This window comes from Falco peregrinus, chromosome 5 (genome assembly GCF_023634155.1).
Source record: "Falco peregrinus isolate bFalPer1 chromosome 5, bFalPer1.pri, whole genome shotgun sequence".
NCBI classification, from domain to species: Eukaryota; Metazoa; Chordata; class Aves; order Falconiformes; family Falconidae; genus Falco; species Falco peregrinus.
In genome coordinates this window covers 78,423,326-78,441,217 of record NC_073725.1, presented here as the reverse complement: position 1 = coordinate 78,441,217, position 17,892 = coordinate 78,423,326, and the positions used below count along the sequence as shown (strand labels likewise).

At 50.3% G+C, this 17,892-nt stretch overlaps 2 protein-coding genes across 6 annotated transcripts; both read right to left on the bottom strand.

Annotated features, from left to right (window-relative positions):
* Nucleotides 1–2,708: 2,708 nt before the first annotated feature.
* Nucleotides 2,709–9,017, bottom strand: C5H8orf33 (chromosome 5 C8orf33 homolog). 3 transcript variants are annotated; one of them, XM_055803382.1, is made up of 6 exons: nucleotides 8,827–9,017; nucleotides 7,323–7,461; nucleotides 6,414–7,141; nucleotides 4,842–4,932; nucleotides 4,581–4,727; nucleotides 2,709–4,444 (listed from the first exon to the last, which is right to left on the bottom strand). In XM_055803382.1, the coding sequence occupies exons 2-6, from the start codon at nucleotides 7,387–7,389 to the stop codon at nucleotides 4,248–4,250; spliced, it is 1,230 nt and encodes a 409-aa protein (XP_055659357.1). In that variant the 5' UTR covers nucleotides 7,390–7,461; nucleotides 8,827–9,017; the 3' UTR covers nucleotides 2,709–4,247. The 3 variants fall into 3 exon arrangements, with proteins under 3 accessions (XP_055659357.1, XP_055659358.1, XP_055659360.1); XM_055803383.1 differs by lacking the exon at nucleotides 8,827–9,017 and adding an exon at nucleotides 8,555–8,801; XM_055803385.1 differs by lacking the exon at nucleotides 8,827–9,017 and having other exon boundaries at nucleotides 6,414–6,986; nucleotides 7,088–7,141; nucleotides 7,323–7,409.
* A 540-nt stretch (nucleotides 9,018–9,557) lies between these two features.
* AMDHD2 (amidohydrolase domain containing 2) lies at nucleotides 9,558–17,843 on the bottom strand. 3 transcript variants are annotated; one of them, XM_055803380.1, is made up of 12 exons: nucleotides 17,501–17,840; nucleotides 16,843–16,979; nucleotides 15,990–16,129; nucleotides 15,564–15,618; nucleotides 14,948–15,160; nucleotides 13,806–13,894; nucleotides 13,318–13,462; nucleotides 12,940–13,047; nucleotides 12,161–12,229; nucleotides 11,612–11,713; nucleotides 11,137–11,217; nucleotides 9,558–11,016 (listed from the first exon to the last, which is right to left on the bottom strand). In XM_055803380.1, exons 1-12 carry the CDS (start codon nucleotides 17,581–17,583, stop codon nucleotides 10,664–10,666), a joined length of 1,575 nt encoding a protein of 524 aa, XP_055659355.1. In that variant the 5' UTR covers nucleotides 17,584–17,840; the 3' UTR covers nucleotides 9,558–10,663. The 3 variants fall into 3 exon arrangements, 2 of the variants coding, with proteins under 2 accessions (XP_055659355.1, XP_055659356.1); XM_055803381.1 differs by having other exon boundaries at nucleotides 10,831–11,217; nucleotides 17,501–17,839; XR_008747132.1 differs by lacking the exon at nucleotides 9,558–11,016 and having other exon boundaries at nucleotides 11,171–11,217; nucleotides 11,612–12,074; nucleotides 17,501–17,843.
* Between the last annotated feature and the right edge of the window lie 49 nt (nucleotides 17,844–17,892).

Below are 17,892 nucleotides of genomic sequence, written 5' to 3'. Positions count from 1 at the left end.
CGGTGAGATACCAAGGAGCTAGCAGTGCCTGTCGATGTACTCAAAGGGAAGATGACAGACAGGCCAAATACAGTAGGTGCTCAGCACTTTCCAGCTGTCAGCATCCACGGGAAGGACTGCTGCCAGTAATCAAAGCACCGTGGTAGCTGATGTCAAAGTTCAATTTTCTAAAGCAGTGTGGCTTACAGACCCTTACAGACCTTCCAGCAGCTCTAAAGATGAAAGCAGCACAGACAGCAAGCAGCAAAATGTTTTAGGCAAAGAAAATACAACTTTGTCTTTAGAGTAAAATAACTTCAGCAGAAAGATACAAGATCATCTGTCACCTCCATATGATCTTAAAATAGCACTATCTCTCCTCTTTTTTTGTTAAGGAACTGCAGGTTCAAAGCTTACTACTCTTCAAATAACTTTCCTTCTGTTACACTGTTTGAATACTTGTCTTGCTTGAAGTGGCAAGCTTTTCTTCTTTCTGATTCAAAGAAAAGGTAAGTTAGGACTGCGGTTTTCCTTCCCACAGGAAGGCAATAGAGTATTTTATCCTTCAGAGATCTTTAGATGCCGTCCACACTCAGAACACTTACAAAAATTTCAGTGGCAGAAGGGAATATTCATCACCCGAGTTACAGGTTCAGTAGGACCAATTTGTTGGCTTCCTCCTGTCTTTGCTGGTCCTGGGAGAAGGAGTCCTCATACAAGTGGCTGCTGGGACTCGGGAAATTTCAGCTGAACTCTGCAGGTGTCCCTTGCAGATCCTTTGTAGGCTGTTCCTCAGTGGCTCTGCCCCCAAATACTCAGGCCAGAAAATGGGCAGCCCAGGGACCAATAACTGCACTTCCACTGACCAAGGCCAAGGGAAGGATCGGAAGAACTTACCAATTAGGGCCCAGCACCCAGGTTAACAGCCAAAATGGAAGCGGGAACGAGCAGCCACCGGGACAGAGCCGGTCTGTGAGGGGGAGGCTGCCCATTGCCTGCTCTCTCCCCTGCCTGGAGTCAGGGTCTGTGTGGAATGGGATTGCGTTTTCTAACCTTAGCTAGGGGATCTTTTTACAGATGAGGGTGCCAAGCCTAAAAAGAAGAGAGATCACACATGGATTTCTAAGGCCTCTGTGTGGAAACATTCTTGGGCTCACCCTGCCACAGAAAAAACTATAAAATTCTTGCACTTTGTTCTCAAAAGTGAAACCTTCCCTCTGCTTTCCTCCAGTGTTCCTTCATCCTGTTACTCTAGAAGTCGATCCTCAGCTTTTTACTTTTTCAAGACCAATGCTATTAAGCAAGTTTTGCTCTAGAGGCACTGTTGTACTTCGCACTCACTTTTTGCTTGTCTTTAACTCATTCCTGAGGCCACAACCAGGCTGAACGATATTGTTAGCAGTTTGCTGCCCTAAGAGCCCGGACCTGGCGCTGCTGCACTACATTTAGAGGCAGTTGCCAAAAAGATACAGTACCACAAACCCAGTCACCCCTTTTGCACTGCTATCAAATGCATGGCAGAAAGCTGAGGAGAGGATGCAGAAAGAGATGGGCAGATCAGAACTGAGCTCAATCTTCTACCAAAACTGAGCTACGCTTCCTTAATGCAAAAACACGGGAACAGAGAACTTCAAACAGATGAGAACATCTTTCTCCCTCACTGCTGTACATTGTTAATGCCTTTAGGGCATGGACCATCCCTCCAGCCAAATGTACTAGAGTAACTCCTGCAGCAAGACTCTGACCCAAACCTGACACTGCTGTAACGAGACATCACCGAAACCCTAGACAGCACTGAAATCCTAAAGAAAGAGATGCTAAATGGGGAAAACTAAATTAAAAAAAAAATATTAAGACTGAAGTGTGGCTCCTATAAAAGGGAACAGACTGATGGAGCAGACAACATTTCCTAAATTCTAATATCATTGCTTGTTTCCTTTCAAACAAACAGTAATGCACCAGAGATACTTCAAACACTGAAAAGCTCGAGAGTGAAGCAAAAAATGCTGCAATTTCAGATGCAAAATACTACAGAATTACCTCTTCAAGACACAATCATTAATGAAATAACTTAGGCACATCAGTCAAAAACACAACAGGCATCACCTTGCCTTTGAAAACAAGGAGTGGACACAGAAAAGCAAAATGTCTTATCCAGTATCAGAGTCCACTCATGGCACTGACCCAGGCGACTCTGGTCTCGCACTCAAGTCCACAGGTCAAGCGATACATTCAGGTCTATGAAGTATTGGATGGATGAGCATTTGCCTTCTGAATCCTCCAATAATGAAGCACTGTGAAAGGAATACGGGTTGACCTCTGCAGGTCAGCATTATGTGAAGATATCTGATAAAACAGAGGAGCTATTAATGTATTAGGATGCACTTTTCTCTGACCTTTTTGGAGATAAACCGGCTGGATTCGGTTACACCAAACGTCTACCTCACTGGTATCTTTATTCTGACTGTGAACGCCTAATGAATCGTACAAGCACGAGGCAATTACGTAAGAATGCTTCCCAGAATCCTTCTGCTGCCTTCCACAGCACAGGATTTTATAACATTTTAGCAACTCTACTTGAAACAAGACAAGGAAAAAAAAGTAACTACTTCCCAGACATATGCTGCATAACCAGCTAGGATAGAAAACAGCTGTAGTTCCAAGGTCATACACAAGAAAAATGCTCTTTCCTCTTAGTAAACAGCATGAAAACACTAAAACACTAAAAGTTTGACAATGACACAGCTCTTGTATGTTTAATATAAAATCCTGGAAATCCAAAAAATACTGCATAGTGTTGTTCCATAGAAAGTAACAGCAATGCTCCTCAGCAAGTACAATAATAGTCTGATAACCTATTGGTTTCCAGTTTTAACATACTGAGTTCCAGAAGACTGAGAGTCTTCTCTCCATATTTCTCCTCATCAGATATATTACACAGGTTCAGTTTCTCCTTATGACTAGACAGGCATTCTTTAAAATACATATATATGTATATATTTATATATAAACACCCAAACCGCAACCCTCACAGATGCAACTGACTGCATCAGAGCTTCGCAATAAAATGTATTTTTTTTAGCCAACAACAGGGTTTTTTAGTCTTTCCTAGCAAATGTTTTCCACCATCTCTCAGCTGCTCTCAGTACACCCTGGAATCTGCCTACACTCCCATTTCTCACTTTTCATACAGGATGACTGAACTATAAAAAGGAAGGAAAGCACTGCACCCTAGGGACACCTGATATCATGTTTCCTTTTAAAGGACTTCAATTCCTTCAGCTTTTTTAGCCTTAGTGAGGAAGATTTTCTGCATGAACACAGAAGATGGGCTCAGTGGTTGGAGCAATATCTAAACACTGGAGACACAAATTCAACTGTTTGGAAAGCAAAAATTTAATACACATCAAGTGCAAAAGATTCTTTGGGCTCTCACCGTTCATTTCACCACCACCCAAGGTTTGGCATGCAGCCGATTTATTCTCTGAGTCACTAGTGGTTGTAACTGGGCTACTTATAAAGTTATTTTTTTAAGAACTGATTGTACATCTTTCCTAGCTGGCCAAAACCTGGCTTCAAGCAACAAAAATCTTTCCCTGTCTGGAAACAGCTGTCCTTATACCCCTAGACTACCATCAGCATTTGCAGTTCTCTTCCTGTCAATTAAAGAGATGAATGAGCAAGGATGATTCTCACTCATTTTCCTCCAAGATTCTGAACTCATACTCTCCAGATGGCAGTGATGACACACGCTGCCCAGTGCTTTCTGGATACCAGAAGCTGCACTCACACAGACTCACAAGGAGCGGAAAAATTCAACTATCCCTTATGCTTACGCTGCTGGATCTTCATGACAAACCATTGCCTTCTGCACGCATCGCTGCCTCATCTGCTATAAAAGGTCTGCTCTATTTAAAAGCAACAGGAAAGTGGGAAAATCTCCCAGTATAAAAGACAGATTCTTAGGTTAATGTCAATTCTCAAGGAAGAAAACCAGATCCTTCCAGACTCTGTGCTGGTATTTTGCAAAGGCGCCCTTCTACAGTGTGAGAACAGAGGAGTACCATGTATACCGAGTCTTAGGGTCATACATGCAGCAGGCAGATAGGTTTTAGACCTCTAGATAAGGCACTCTGAAAGAGGATCCTTTCTTTGAGAAATACACAGAGATTCTTGCACAATATTTTCTACAGCATCTTTCCACAATTTTTAAGCCTACAGGAGATTTGGCACAGTTTTCGGCCACAGTTTTAGTCTAAAAACCTTTCCTAAAAGAAATTAAAGTAAAACTCTTCTTGGGAAGTTAGGAATTTGAAAGAATCTGTGTTAAGTGTCCTGGGTGACTCTGGAGGGGATCCTGCTGAACCTTGGCTTTTCCTGCAAATTCCTGAGTGCTTTCGGACGAACTGGCCACTCTTGTTGCGGATACTTCCCTTCACTTCCACGATCCTGGCAGATTTTGCAGCTTAAAGAGGGGAGAAAAAAGGAGTAAGAGAAGTTTAGTCATCTCATATAGTGAAGTCCCACTCCACAAAGCAATACAAAGGGCAGGAGCGAAGCCTTTTCTTCTTCTCTTCCCCCACCAGGCAAAGTTCTCCTACCTATCTCCATGAGCTTCAGCTCTTTGCACAGATCCTCCTCCATCTTCTTCCTGTAGTCTCCAAACATGGCTCTCATGAGCTGACGCTTTTTCACCAGTGGAGCCTTGTCACTGCGCAGTGTCTTGATCGCACGGAGAGACTCCTCGACTGAAGCAGTGCAAAGGAGAAACAAAGCAAAGTTTAAGACTCCTCACTGGCTCTACACTTGCATGCTTGCCAACCCTTCCACAGGTGAGATCTCTCATTTACTTGAATGCTTACCCTGCTTTGGAGTAGGTTTCTGTGTCTTCAGGCCAAGTTCCAGCTGTTCCACACACCAGTACACCTCTTTCCGCAGCTGGTCATCTGACTGCTATGCAACAGAGCAGAGTGAGCACAAGGAAGTAAGCAGTCCAAAAATTAGAGCAGCAGTTGCTACACAGGAAGAAAAGTATCTACATAAAGTCAGGACTACTCCAAATTTTATGTTCTGGTGAGTACTTTATTGACTTCATGACATTTTCCCTATAGTGTTTTTCACTGGATAAAGTTAAAGCACTGGACAAATGTTTAGTTGCAACTCAGTTGCCTCTGATGGATTTTATATTTGGCTGCCATTCACATAATGCTGTTTTCTAGAAAGCTGTCCAGGGCCTTTTCCCTGAAAGAAGCTGTCAAATCAACTTACAGTTGGGAGGAATAAGCATTAACAACAACAAAAAACCCTAATCTGCCCAAAATCAAAAAGCAAACAATGGACAAAATCAGAAGCTGTGTCTTGGTTTCTCAGCTCCTTTGTGCTTGTTCAACCTGAAATGCACGAGGAGAAGGAAGCTGAAAGCCCACAATGATGGAAGAAGCCAAGTCCCATCAAGCAAAGCCACCTGGCTAACAGAGCAATGGAAGGGAGAGGAAAACAGGGTTCATGCTGTGGCTGAAGCAATTTTTAACTGTTATGTACATGTAAACAGAAAAGCCCTCATGCTGTCTCCTTTTCTTTACAACAGTCTCCATCCAATGGACTGGAAGGGCCATCACCTTCAAATCTTTCTACCTTTCTGGTACTCAGCAGTGTTTATTAGTAGAATTGTTGGTGAAGCAGCACTTTGGATGGAAGGTATCAAGAGACAGGTGAACACCCAGTGCGACTTCTGTGTAGAATACCAATGAAAGGAAGGTTTTCTTAATAATTTTGTATTTCAGTATTGCTCAACTGCCATTGTTTGTCAATAACTACACCAGTGCTGAAAAGAAAAACGGAATGAAGACCTGGACCTTAGCAGAACATTAGAAAACCTTAAGGGTGTGCCTTAATAGTGTGTTTACACATAACTTGCAACTGCAGTCAGTTTCTGGGCCATGCCTTACAGCGGGAACCTTCTCAGAAACACCCTTAAGCTTTGCACCAGACCCTGCTGCATCCTTGGCTACACCAGGTACCTCAGCTTTGCTGTTTGCATTATGTGAGCAATTCATCCTACCCACCAACACACAAATCAGGGGCACAGCGCCTGGTTCAGCATGCACAGATACCAGCTTGGCACTGACTGAGGACAGTTACCTCCATTTTAAATTATATATTTATTTAATTTTTATTTTTTTTTTTAAGAAAACATGGCACCCAGCTTCCCAGGATTAGTCATCACAAGCCTAAACATAAAATGTTTTAGCACAAGTCTGAAGCAGACAATGAAAGACCATTAACTTACTTTTCACTACTTAGGTTCCTCAAATGCCTAGCAAAGGAAGAAGAGCTGCTGTAAGAAATAAGCAGCAATCTTTGTCTTTTGGCACTCAAGTTTCTCTTTTGCTCAAGGGTTCATAAACTGTGGGATCCCATCAATATTTAAATACCTGAGAGACCTCTTCTGGGTGGGAAGTATTTTGACATCTGTTAGCTTCTGCCTTTGCCTTCGCCTTCCTGTTGATTTCAGTTTCTTCAATCTCCTTTTTACTGACAGATGTTTTTTGCTGCTTTTTCTTCTTCTTCTTCTTCTGGGCAGCTCCACCTGTTGTTGATTTCTCTCTCACCAGCTCATCTCCAGGGGCAGTCTCTGGTTGGGGGATCTTCAATGTGACATGGCTTCTATCCTTGTTGGGTGCACTACTTGTAAGTTGAGTCAACTCGGGCTTCTGCAAAGCTGAAATACGTGGCAAACCTCCCGATTCAGCAGGCAGTGAATTACCCAGCACTTCATGATCTGCTGCACACTCTGTATGTTGGCTTGCTGGAACTAATTGAACCAGAGAACAGTCATCATCTGGGATAGCAAAATTGAAAGCAAACTTGGGTTCTTGTCCAGAGGCAGCAAAACTCGAGGCTCCATTCCAGTTCTCCTTGGTGGCTCTTACACTGGTTTGTATCTGCTCAGCAGCACTGACATCAGGGACTGCTTCCAGAGGTGTGCCACTTGCTCCTGGGTCAATCTGAGAAAGAGTGAAATCAAATTGGAAGCTGTTGCCAGATGACATGAACGACTCTGGCTTTGCCTCAGAGACTTGGTCAAACTGTTTCCCATATACCACACCATCTGAGGCCTGCCCATTGCTTTGCTGCACTTCCACATTGCCAGGTTTCACACCTAGAAAAGACAGAGAATAATGTTTCCATCAATATGCCAGTTTCCTACTATGGGGATGCTACTGCAACTCCTCCTGTAAGGCATTGCTGCAGAGAGGCAATCCAATCAAAAGCTGCAACATAAGAAATCTACAGAAAAGGACCAAAGATCACCATCCCCTGAATGGACAGTTCAAGCTCACCTGCCTTCTCCATGCTCTTTTGGTTCTCAGCCATCTTGAGACGATAGTTCCCAAACACGTCGTTCATCACTTGTTGCTTCTTCACAGGAGGAATCTCGTGGGAGCGCAGGACCTTGAGAATGTGCTGTTGTCTCCTCTACTGCACTCAAGAAAGAGACCAAGAGAGACCAGAAACAGGTTATGGTGTCCTTACAAACCGTATTGTGGGATGCTGATGACTCTTGTCTCCTTTGAAAGTGTTCTGTATTCATACCTCTGACTAATCCATGACTGACATTCAATTGAAATGAAATTCTCCAAGTGCTTCTAGAAGCTGAAATACCATTAAATGCTCTTAAGTGGGGGATATCTTAGCTGCTTATTATACACAGTATGGATCTTACACTGCAATAAGTGCACTACTGACACAGAAGCTACACAGGGCTTAACCACCCTTCCCCAAACCAACTGACAAATCCAAGAGCCTAGCTTGGTGTCTCTTCCTTGGAAGACTGGGAAAAATCTGACCTGAGTAGAGAGCACGCTCTGAAAAGCAGGACACTTACTTGACTCTCATAGACACTGGCCTGACCACAACAGTAATCCCAGTTCTTTGTGTCAGAGCAAATTATCTAAGAAGCAACACACTTTGTTTTGGGGCTGAGTTGAGACAAGTGACATTTGCCTCCAGCTGCGAAAGGCACCACTCCGGCTCATCTTGGAACATGCCTTGGGGAGCCTTGGACATGGGATGGGAAAAGACACAATATTTAAAAGAAGCATAAATCCCCCACCCGCAAAACTGATTCAAAACCTGAGTTTTCTGAAGCCTTCTCCCCTCTTACTGGAAATCAGACCAGCGAGTCATAAACCCTTTTCTTGGCTTTATGCTTGAGCTGCAGTGTGTAACAGCTCAATTTACACCATAAAGCAACACAGCACAGGGTGGGACACATGCCCTGCCACACTGCCTACATGGAGGGCATCAAGCATGCCCTCTTCATGACAAAAATTAGAGACAATAAACTTACCAGCTGTAAAACCCCCCACCCCTGGCAACCCAGGACTTCCCACGATTTTTTGCTTCTTTTTTTCTCCTCCACTCATTTTAAAGCCCCCAAATGGAAGACCTCGTTTTTCCTGAAGCTTTTCCTATGATATAGTTTGTCTCCACAGCAGGAGATTTCCCTCCAGCACAACACCGGCAGCACACAGGATTTATCTTCATGCTAAGCACAAGTCCTTAAGACTACCTTTGCTGTATTTTTACCCTGTCGGCCTCCTATAAAGTAAGGCTCAGAAGTCCACCTGCGAAGGAGTCGGTCATTATAACGCATAAGGAAATGAAAAATAAAAATCTTGCTTCAGCGAAATAACGAGGTGACTGGGGGAGGCAAGCAGAGCTACCAGGGATGCCGTCCCAAGCGAGCCTCCCGGGAGCTGGGGCGGGAGGGAGGTGCCTCGGCCGAGGGCCGGCGGGGAGAACAGGGCACTGAGGTGGGGGGCGGCCGCCCGAAGCTCTTACCCGCTCCATGCCGGGCAGCCGCCGCGGGAAGGAAGCCGGCCCGCCTGCCGCCGCCCACCGCCGGTCACGGAGCAGCGTGCGGGCGCCCGGGCTCGCCGCTCCGCCCGGCACCAGCCACCGGGACCTGCCCGCCACCGCCGGGGCCGGGCCTGTGAGGAGCCCTGGCCTCGAGGCGGAAGGGCCGGGCCGCCGTGCACCGCCCAAAGGGCTCCCCCCGCCGCCCGCTCCCGCGCCTCCGTTCCGCACGCCGCGCTGAGGGGAGAGCGGCGCCCGCCGTCCCCGCGAGGCCCGGTATCTGGCGTACAGCGGGGGCAAGCCCCGGCGCCGTCCCCCCGGGCCCTGCCTTCGCCGGGGCCAGGGCGGGGGGGGCGGGGGGTGCCGCGGCACGGCGGGGTCGCCTCGGCAGGAGGCGGAACGGAGGCGCCGAGCCCCCCTTCGGCGGGGTAGCTGAGGTCGCCGCGGCCCGCCTGCCTTCCCCGAGGCCCGCAGGGAGCCGCCGGGCCCTGCCGGGATGCGGGCCTGGCCGCTGGGGCCCCCTCCCGGGACCGAGTCCCGCGGGCCCCGCCGAGCCGCAGGGCCCGGGGCCGGTGCACGGCGCAGCGCCGCGGGTCGGGCACCGCGTACCCCCCGCGGGCAAGAAAGGGCAATACACATATACAGGCACGGTGCCACTTCTGGTTTAGGTTTCCTTTTGATCATTTAATTTTGTAAATAAAAAAAAAGTTAGACACCTTGTTCCGTATGCATATTTCCCTTGGATTTTTTTCATCAGCAGTCAGAAGTGGCCCCGCTGAGACTCGTAATGCTGTAGCACGTCACATTTTGCAGCACAGTATTTGACATCTCTTTCAAATGCTTGAAGTCGTGGAGGTTTTAGTTTCTGCTGACATTGGCAGTTGATGTTAGAAATTCTCCAAGGCTGCCAGTTATTCCAGCAGGGCTCTAAAGTGCTAGGAAAGCACTTCCGAATGTTGCTGTTCGAGGTTATAAAAAGGTACTGGAAAAATCAGCACACTTCTGCCAATCTTGATCAGACTTCTGTCTTGCTTTACAACCTCCACCCTCGCTAAGGCTTAACCCTTGTCTAAGCCCTCCCCTCGCTACAAAACCCATCTAATTCAATTGAGGCTTATCAGAGGTTGTCCAACACTTATCGCAAGGCTCTTCTGACTGTGGTAGGTTTGAAATTACCATCAGTCTTTGCACAGAAGTGTCCAAATGTCAGTAAAAGAGCTGACAGTCAAGTATCAGAGAAGATAATAATAAGCACAGGAATAATGAGCTATCAGCAACTGTCTTGAAAGGCCAGAATCCCACTGCAGTTCTCCTCTTCCTCAATCCCTGAGCTGGACCGAGGGGTCATAAGCTTGTCACCACCGGTCTGGATGCATACCCCAAAGCAAAAGCTTCCCATCTGTGGCCTGATGGCACAAACCCATCCGACAATGCAAAGGCTCTATTAGTATGGCTGGGCACAGAGCCTACAGAACCCAGCCAGCCAGACCAAAGGGTTAAGAGGACCATTGCCTTCTGTGGCAGGATGCTGTCCATGTCTCCAGCTGAAACCCCGTGCTGCTGACTCAATGCCCATGCAGGGAAAAGGCACAAAGGACCAGCAATACCTGTTTTCCTGGGTTTGATCTCTGCCCTGAGGATTCAGCCCGTGTGGATTCACAGCCCCACAATGGCACCAAGCTGGCAAGCTGCACCAGCCTTGCTCTGAGGACACAGGACAGAGGGACTGCCGGGGGATCAGAACACGATCCTCAACTTCTGCTGACACAACAGGAACCTTTTAATGTGAAGAGCTGCGAGCTGAGCTGGTGGAAGCTGATGTCTAACCAGCCACGACTGCCCGGGAGGAGGCAAACAGCAGGCAGAGGAATGGCAATGGCTTGAGCCTGCCTCGGGGCACAGGGCAGGTTAGCGTGTGCTGTATAAAACAGTGCAAAGGCTGGGACTGCTTCACACTGCTGTTAAGATGGCAACAGGAGCACCTCTGTCTGGGGACTCCATGCAGGATGGCTGTGCAGTCCTTCGGGTCAGTCCAGGGACTGACAATTCCCCCCCAACACAGATCTGCCTGCTTTCCCCACTCCACCAACTGAGCACCAACAAATTTGTTGCAGGCATGGCTGTAACTGGAAGCAGCAGCTGGGCTGGAAAACGCAGCTCTTTGGTATGAGGCTCCTTTAAGGGAGTTGCAGAAGGAATTAGGAAAAAAAAAAGAGAAGTGGGGTGGTTACCAAAACTGCTAACCACAGTGCCAGGGGGCCTCAGAGGGCACCAGGACAGCCCAGCGTCACATGCCTAATGCATCCTGTCTCCAGACTTCCTTGCCTGCGATGTATGTGGCTTGCACATACAGACCATCATTCAGCATCAGGAAATCTGCGTTGGACAAGAAAGAAAAGAAGCAGCTGTCAGAGAAATGGAACATCTGAAGATGGCTGGGAAGAGCTGGGCCCTGGAGAAGAGCTTCTCCCCACCCCATAAACAGCAGCAGGATGGCAGTGTTGTGCCATCCTTGCTGTGGCAGCCCTGCTCCATGCTTGGCTGAGATGTGGGGGTCTCTCCAAAGGGCTCATGAAACACCACCAGCATCCAAGAGAAAAACTACTGGAGCAAAAGTCCAGAACAAATCCCAGGCAGAGCAAGTCTCTTCACAGCTCGCACTGAAACAGGGGATGAAGATGTGTTCACGGCAGCCCCTGCTTTGCTCCAGCACCTGGGAGCCCTCACACCGTTGTCCCCGTACCAGTACCTGCTGTGCCCATACCAGTACCTGCATCGGAGTCATAATTTAGTGTTCCCTTTCTGTGTTCAATCCCCAGGAGCTGGGCGGGATGCAGAGATGCTGCCTCCAACGCGGTCTCTACTGAGCACCCTTGAACAGAGAAGGAAGGAGACAGGGCAACAAACAGCTCTGTTGCTAGAGCAGCCCAAACTCCCCTGGCTAAGGCAACTGTCAGCCTAGCAGGGACCTGAGCTGGAACAACCTCACCACAGCTGGATGGAGCTGGGGAGAAGAAACATCACTATGGGAGAGAAGCGAGAAGAGGCAAACTGAACACCTAGGGTATGGGGAGGGGAAAATCATTCACCTTTGTGAGAAAGGAGTAGGACAGTTCACCTCTCACTAGTACTATGGGTTAAAATCAAACCTTCCCTCAAAAAGGTGCGCATCTGAAGCCAGTGGCACTGTTCCCAGCGCTTCTCATCATGCCTCAGGTGAGAGGGAACGTTCCCTAGTGGAGCAGACACAGCTGGCAAAAGTGATACCTCTTCCTGTGTCAACATAGGGAGCAGCAGCTTGTGGGCAAGGCTCACTCACCTGTGGCTTCTTGGAAATGTCGCACACATGTGTCCATGGTTGCCACACTACCGCTCAGGGTCTTTGTGCCTGGGAGAGGAACAGGATGGCGCTGAGTGGGTCCCAGAACTCATAGCAAGGGGAAGCAGGATGGTGGGAAAGCATAGTGTGACCAGAATGGGCAGAAACCTGGGCTGCATGAGGAGCAAGTTGGAGGGCCTGCAGCCATTGCTGCCAAGTGACAGAATGCAGCAAGGAAGAGCCCATGCTGGCAGTGCAGGGAGAGGTGCCAGGATGTCACCCCACAGCTCCACCGTAAGGCCCGGACTGGGTGAAACTAGTTCACAATGTGGGCACCTGCTACCAGAGACAGAGGAAGGGAACTGAGAAAGGAACGATCCTTCTCTGAAATACCTTCCCAGTCTCCAACTGCTTGCAGCTTAGGGAGCTTAGTTAGCAAGAAGTGGCAGTGTTACAGTAAAGACATGGTACAATAAATATCTGCAGGATTTCTCTGTCTTCATACCTTGCTGGAACCTCTGGCATCCATGACACTGGGCAACAAGGTGTTTAAAAGTGTTGCTGACAGCTACAAATTGACAGATTCCTCCTCCCTCCACAAAGATGGGGTACCTTCTCCTCTTTACGAGGTGCCTCATTCTCCCCAGGGCCAAATCACAGTGGAGCCATCAGGCACCAAACCCCAAGAGGGTGGCACAGCACTGTGAGGTGCGCTGAGCTCTCTAGGAATGGACACGAGTGGCAGTGCTGTCCCCAGCTCTTTAGCAAGAGGCACTTACCTGCAATGTAGGTGTTCAGCCCATCGATCTCCACCACCTGCTGACCAAGTGTGTGCCGACCTGGTGCCAGCCCCATGCCAGCGATTGCATCCGTCACTAGCACCAAGCCTGAGGAACGCAAGGAAAGAGGCTGCGTTAGCTTTGCAGCTCTTGCTGCAGTTCTGAGCACTGCCCCACTCTGGTCCTCCTACAGCAGGGCCAAGGTGTCCCTAGCCACATCTGACCAAGACAAGAGGGCTTGTGGATCAGCACACGAGGCTGTGACCTCATTTAGGTAGTGAGGGCAGCATGCCAGAGCACTTGCAGGGGTGTTCTGTGGGAGATGGCACAGTGCTCAGGACAGCTGGGGTGACGCTCTGTGGGCCTCTCATGGCTCACCTTTGGGGTGGGCTCGGTGGGCGATTCGCAGGGCGGCAGGGTTGGTGTGGATGCCATCAGAGATCATACCATAGAAGACCCTCCGCCCAGCAGGAATCTTGTCACTTGTCAGCAGCCCTACGATTCCAGGATCACGATGGTGGAACTGCCCGAGGGGAGAGAGAACAAGCTGTGGAGCATCACCAGGACTCGTGGGCCAAGACCCTTCCTCTCAGGTGACGCAGCTGCCATCTCTATCAAACAGTGCCTGGCAGCTGGGCGCTCAACTCTCTACCAGACAAATGTGGGCACTTCCTTGAATTTCAAGTTTGCTACAGCCTTGACTCTTTTAGATCAGGCAATGGAAACCTGAAGCCAGAGGTTCAGCGCTGAAACCTCATTGCAAAGCCTGGTACAAAACAAGCTGGGGAGAACATGCATCTGTGGGGAGCAGGAGAGAAAGCACCAAGAGCAACACCAGTGCACGGCAAGCGCCCTCGGCTACTCACCGGCAACATGGCATTGAAGAGGTGAGTGATGAAGGTAGCACCATGCTGCACAGCCTCCTCAGCCTGGGAGAGATTAGCCACTGAGTGACCTGGGAACAAAGACCAACACATTCTTCTGCCCATCTCTCCATTTATTTCCCTACAGGAGAGGAGACACTCTGTCACTAGGACTCTACTCTGATGCCCCACCCTGGGCTGATGTCCGAGATGTCAGCCTCAGCACAGAGGTGCCTGGCCATGGCTGGTTGTTTTGCTTGAACACATTCACTGTTCACATCACAACCATCACAAATGCTGCCTTGCTCAGAAAAAGTTGCCTTCAGGCTGGGTTACAGGTCCAAGGACATGCCTTTGTGCTGTCCTTGGAAATTTAAAGGCATTACAGAGACGTATCAAGGGAGTAGAGACAGCAAGGACTTTGCCAGGAAAGAATATGGGGATAAAACTATCCAGAAAGAACATTTTGTTTTCCCCAACACGGATGGCAGCTTTAATGCTCTGTGGACAAACCATGCTTTTCTGTAGTTTTTCACTTTGTGTGGCTGTGAGATAAGAGATGCTCCGCTGTATGAATCCCCTTCTCACTTAAGGCTGAATTTCACCCTGAATAACTCCCCTCTCCTTTTTTTTTAAAAAAAAAAAAAGGAAAAAGAAAGAAAAAAGAAGAAAAAAAAAAAGACACTGGAGTAAGAGGTCTCCTATAGCGCTTCTGGTTGAAAAGCAGCATTATCAAAACTCAGCAGTAACCCTTGGAAAATGATCTCACCTGTCAAATAAGGCCTGTAGCAGTGGAACTTCACCACATCATCAACTCTCAATTACATCTTTATTCACATAAGACTGCTATTCTCTCCTGTGTTTGAGCAGCACCAAATGCTACTTGGTGTTAAATGGGAAGGGCTCCTCAATCCATATGATGTTTGGCCCTTACTGTACAAAGGGCAACAGATTTGCAGTGTCGAGCAAGGTCCCCATTTGTGACAGGTCTGTCTCCTCCATATAGGCCAGGCCAAAGAAAATCCCACTCCGCCCAGCTGCACTGAGACACCATTACAGATGCTGCACCCCTGAGAGGGGCTGCCTGGCCCATGTGGCACAGGGGGGACAGAGTCTCCCTAAGCCCCCTCTGCCCCAGCCCTTACCGAGTGAGACACAGATGCCCCGCTTGGTGAGTTCCTGGATCACCTCACTGCTCCTCTTCATCTCTGGGGCCAGGGTGACTATCCGGACACAGTCCAGAGACCCGTAGGTGGTCAGTAGGTCCTGGAAAGCACCTGCCTCGAAGGTGCGGAGGCAGTGTTCTGGGTGCGCTCCTTTCTTCTCCTTGCTGATAAACGGTCCCTCCAAATGGGCCCCTGCCCAAACAGGAACACAAAGCCATGACCTTTCCTCTCCGCACCAAGGACCAAGAAACCTGCTGTGTCCACCCTGCTCCAGTCAAGCTCTTGCCGCTCTCCTGCAGCAAAACACATGGCTCAGGTAACTTGGGAGCTCAGCACAGCAAAAGATGCTGGCAACTGGCCAAGCCAAGACACCAAAAGGGCTGGAGTTGTGTGGGTACAACGACCGAGACCACTGCAACAGTCAGGCACAAGTTGAGGGAGAAAGCGGCTCTGGGCCCACCTGTATATCCCTCCCATCGAGAGAGCTCCAGCTCCCAACTATGCTGTCCCCACAGCAGCTTCTTTTCCCTAACAGCAAGATAGTTGCCTAATGAGGGTAACACCAGGGAGAACAGCAAGGGACAAAACCACTTACCCAGGATACCTGCTCCATGGGATCCACCGTTTCTTATACTGATCTGAGGGAGAACCTAGAGAAAAGGGGTTTGTCAGACATGGCATCCCAGATACAGCACCCCAGCCTGCCAAAACAAATCCAGATGTTGGGTCTGGAGAGAGCTTTGCCGCTGGACCACTTGAGACCATCAGCCAAACACAGCTTACAAAGAAAAAGTCAGCTCAAGCCCTGTTGTGCAAAGCTGGCCTGGGAGACATAGGTGCCTCAGCAGTCTAAAGGTTAAGGCCAAGAAATCCAGGGGTAAAGTCCAGCTCCTCCTGCCCATGGCTCTTGCACCAAGGCAGCTATTCCAGTCTCTACATGTCCAGCCTTGGCCCTCTCACCTCTTGGTACCAACCTCAGCCCTTTATCACCCTGCGGATGAGAGGGGAGGAAGTCCCTTACCTGGTGGTACACAGATGGAGGAGAGGTCACCAGGGTGGGACAGAAGGAGGTCACTCCATGGGAGAGGATTTTCTGACTGACCAGGTCAATCCCTGATTTGAAGTCATCTGTAGCTAGGGAGAAGTCCACCCCAAAGCCTCCTGCACCACGAACAAAACCGAGATGAAACTGCAGCTTCCCCAGTGGACATTTTCCCACCCAAAAACGCCAAAGAAACATTTTGCATGACTGGAGTGAGCTGCTCCATTTGTATGGCACCGACCAGAAGCAAAGGGTTCCACCAGCACTTCTGTCCTACATTCATGAGGCGCTGTGAGTACAAATCCAACCAATTGTCCTACTGAAGGGCTCTTCCCCACAGCATTCCCATGTTTTGTGAGCACTGAATTTGTATTTTGATGTGGGGCAAAAATCTGAGGATTTCCCACTGAAAAGGGGATTCGACTTCCAACATAAACTACCATCGAACAAGCCATTCTTGACCCTCAGGAAAGAGCTATTGCACGTATCGTTTGTTCCCTTGAGAAGTCCTGCTCTGTCCTCCCTCTGTCCTGGAGATACCCTAAAGAGGGTAGGGCGGGCATCCTGCCAGCGCAGGGGCAGGATAAAGTGTTGATAAAAATGAGGTTAAGAGGAAAGCTGGGCTGAAAACCCCGCCTAGCCAAAGGGGATCAGTGACGTGACAGCAGCAACCATGGGCAAAATTGTTCTTTATCGTTGGTTTGGTGACTCACGTCTATCTCGAGCAGCTGAAATGCGCTTGGTCACAGGCAGTACACATGCAGCAGGGTTTGAAGGTCTGGGATGGACAAACCTGGGACCCCCTACCCCTCTGCACAAGGCCTCACTGTACCGTTGATCTGGACATCGATGAAGCCGGGGGCGATGATGCTGTCCTTACAGTCCAGCTGGATGTCAGCAGAGCCCTTCTCGTCAAAGAAGAGTTTCTCCGGGTTGAGGATCTTCCCCTCTCGCACCCACAGGTCCTCCCTGAAGGAGGACACACACCAAGCTCCTGTGACATCTGCAGTGGAGCACACGGGAGCAGGTGGCCATGGCCCAGTGACAGGGGTGGCCTCGGGCAGGACAGACCCCACCAGCACCCTCCGCCACGGGGCCGCTGATGTCTACCAGGGCAAAGCTGCTCTTCCAGCAGCGACAGCGCCGGCAGCCCTCCCCCTGCCCGGCCTCCGGCTTTACAAAACTCACGGGAACGGGATTTTCACGGGCAGCCCGTCAGCTGCGGTGGCCACGGGGCCGGGCAGGGGCGGCAAAGCGAGGGACGAGGGCGCGGAGCGGGGCCGCGCCTCACGCCCGCCCGTCTCCTTCGGAATGAAACCCGGCGGAGGGGCCGGGGGGCAGCGGGAGGGCGGGGGGCGAGAGCCGGCAGCTGCGCACGGGGGCCCTGGGGACAGCACCTCGGGCGCTCCGGCTTCCCGGTCGGCTCTGCAGCGCGGCCGTGAGCCCCGGCACCCCCGGCACCCCCGGCCGCCCGCACCCCGCACCCTCACCTCTGCAGCCGGTGGCCCCGCAGGATGCGGCAGTTGGTGAACTGGACGATGGGCGCGTCGGAGACGGATTTGTTGGACGGCATCGCGGGGCTGCGGGAGCGCCCCGGCGGCCGGGGCCAGGGACGGGGACGGGGCGGGGACCGGGTGTAGCGGAGCGGGGCCAGGCCGCAGCTCCGCGGCGAGCGGCTTCCGCGGGAACGGGGAAGCCGGTGAGGGGCGGGGGGGCCGGAGCACCGCCCCGGGAGCAGGTGGTGGGTGGGCCCCCGCCCCTCCCCGTGGCTCCGGGCCTACGCCCTGAGGAAAAGGCCCCGCCGCGGGACCCGCTCCGGCCGGGCCCGGTGCAGCTCCCGGCTCCGCGGGGCGGGGCCGCCGGGGCGGGCGGGGCGGGGCCG

What these genes read in the sequence shown, in the direction of transcription:
- AMDHD2 (XM_055803380.1), bottom strand. Translation starts at nt 17,583, where the DNA reads ATGCCGTCCAACAAATCCGTCTCCGACGCGCCCATCGTCCAGTTCACC. An exon ending in TCTTCAATGCCATGTTGCCG is followed by an intron (nt 13,463 to 13,805) that starts GTGAGTAGCCGA and finishes CCCCTCGGGCAG; the next exon opens with TTCCACCATCGTGATCCTGG. An exon ending in CCACCGAGCCCACCCCAAAG is followed by an intron (nt 13,048 to 13,317) that starts GTGAGCCATGAG and finishes TGCGTTCCTCAG; the next exon opens with GCTTGGTGCTAGTGACGGAT.
- C5H8orf33 (XM_055803382.1), bottom strand. Translation starts at nt 7,389, where the DNA reads ATGAACGACGTGTTTGGGAACTATCGTCTCAAGATGGCTGAGAACCAA. An exon ending in AAAGAGCATGGAGAAGGCAG is followed by an intron (nt 7,142 to 7,322) that starts GTGAGCTTGAAC and finishes TGTCTTTTCTAG; the next exon opens with GTGTGAAACCTGGCAATGTG. An exon ending in GAAACCTACTCCAAAGCAGG is followed by an intron (nt 4,728 to 4,841) that starts GTAAGCATTCAA and finishes GCACTGCTTCAG; the next exon opens with TCGAGGAGTCTCTCCGTGCG.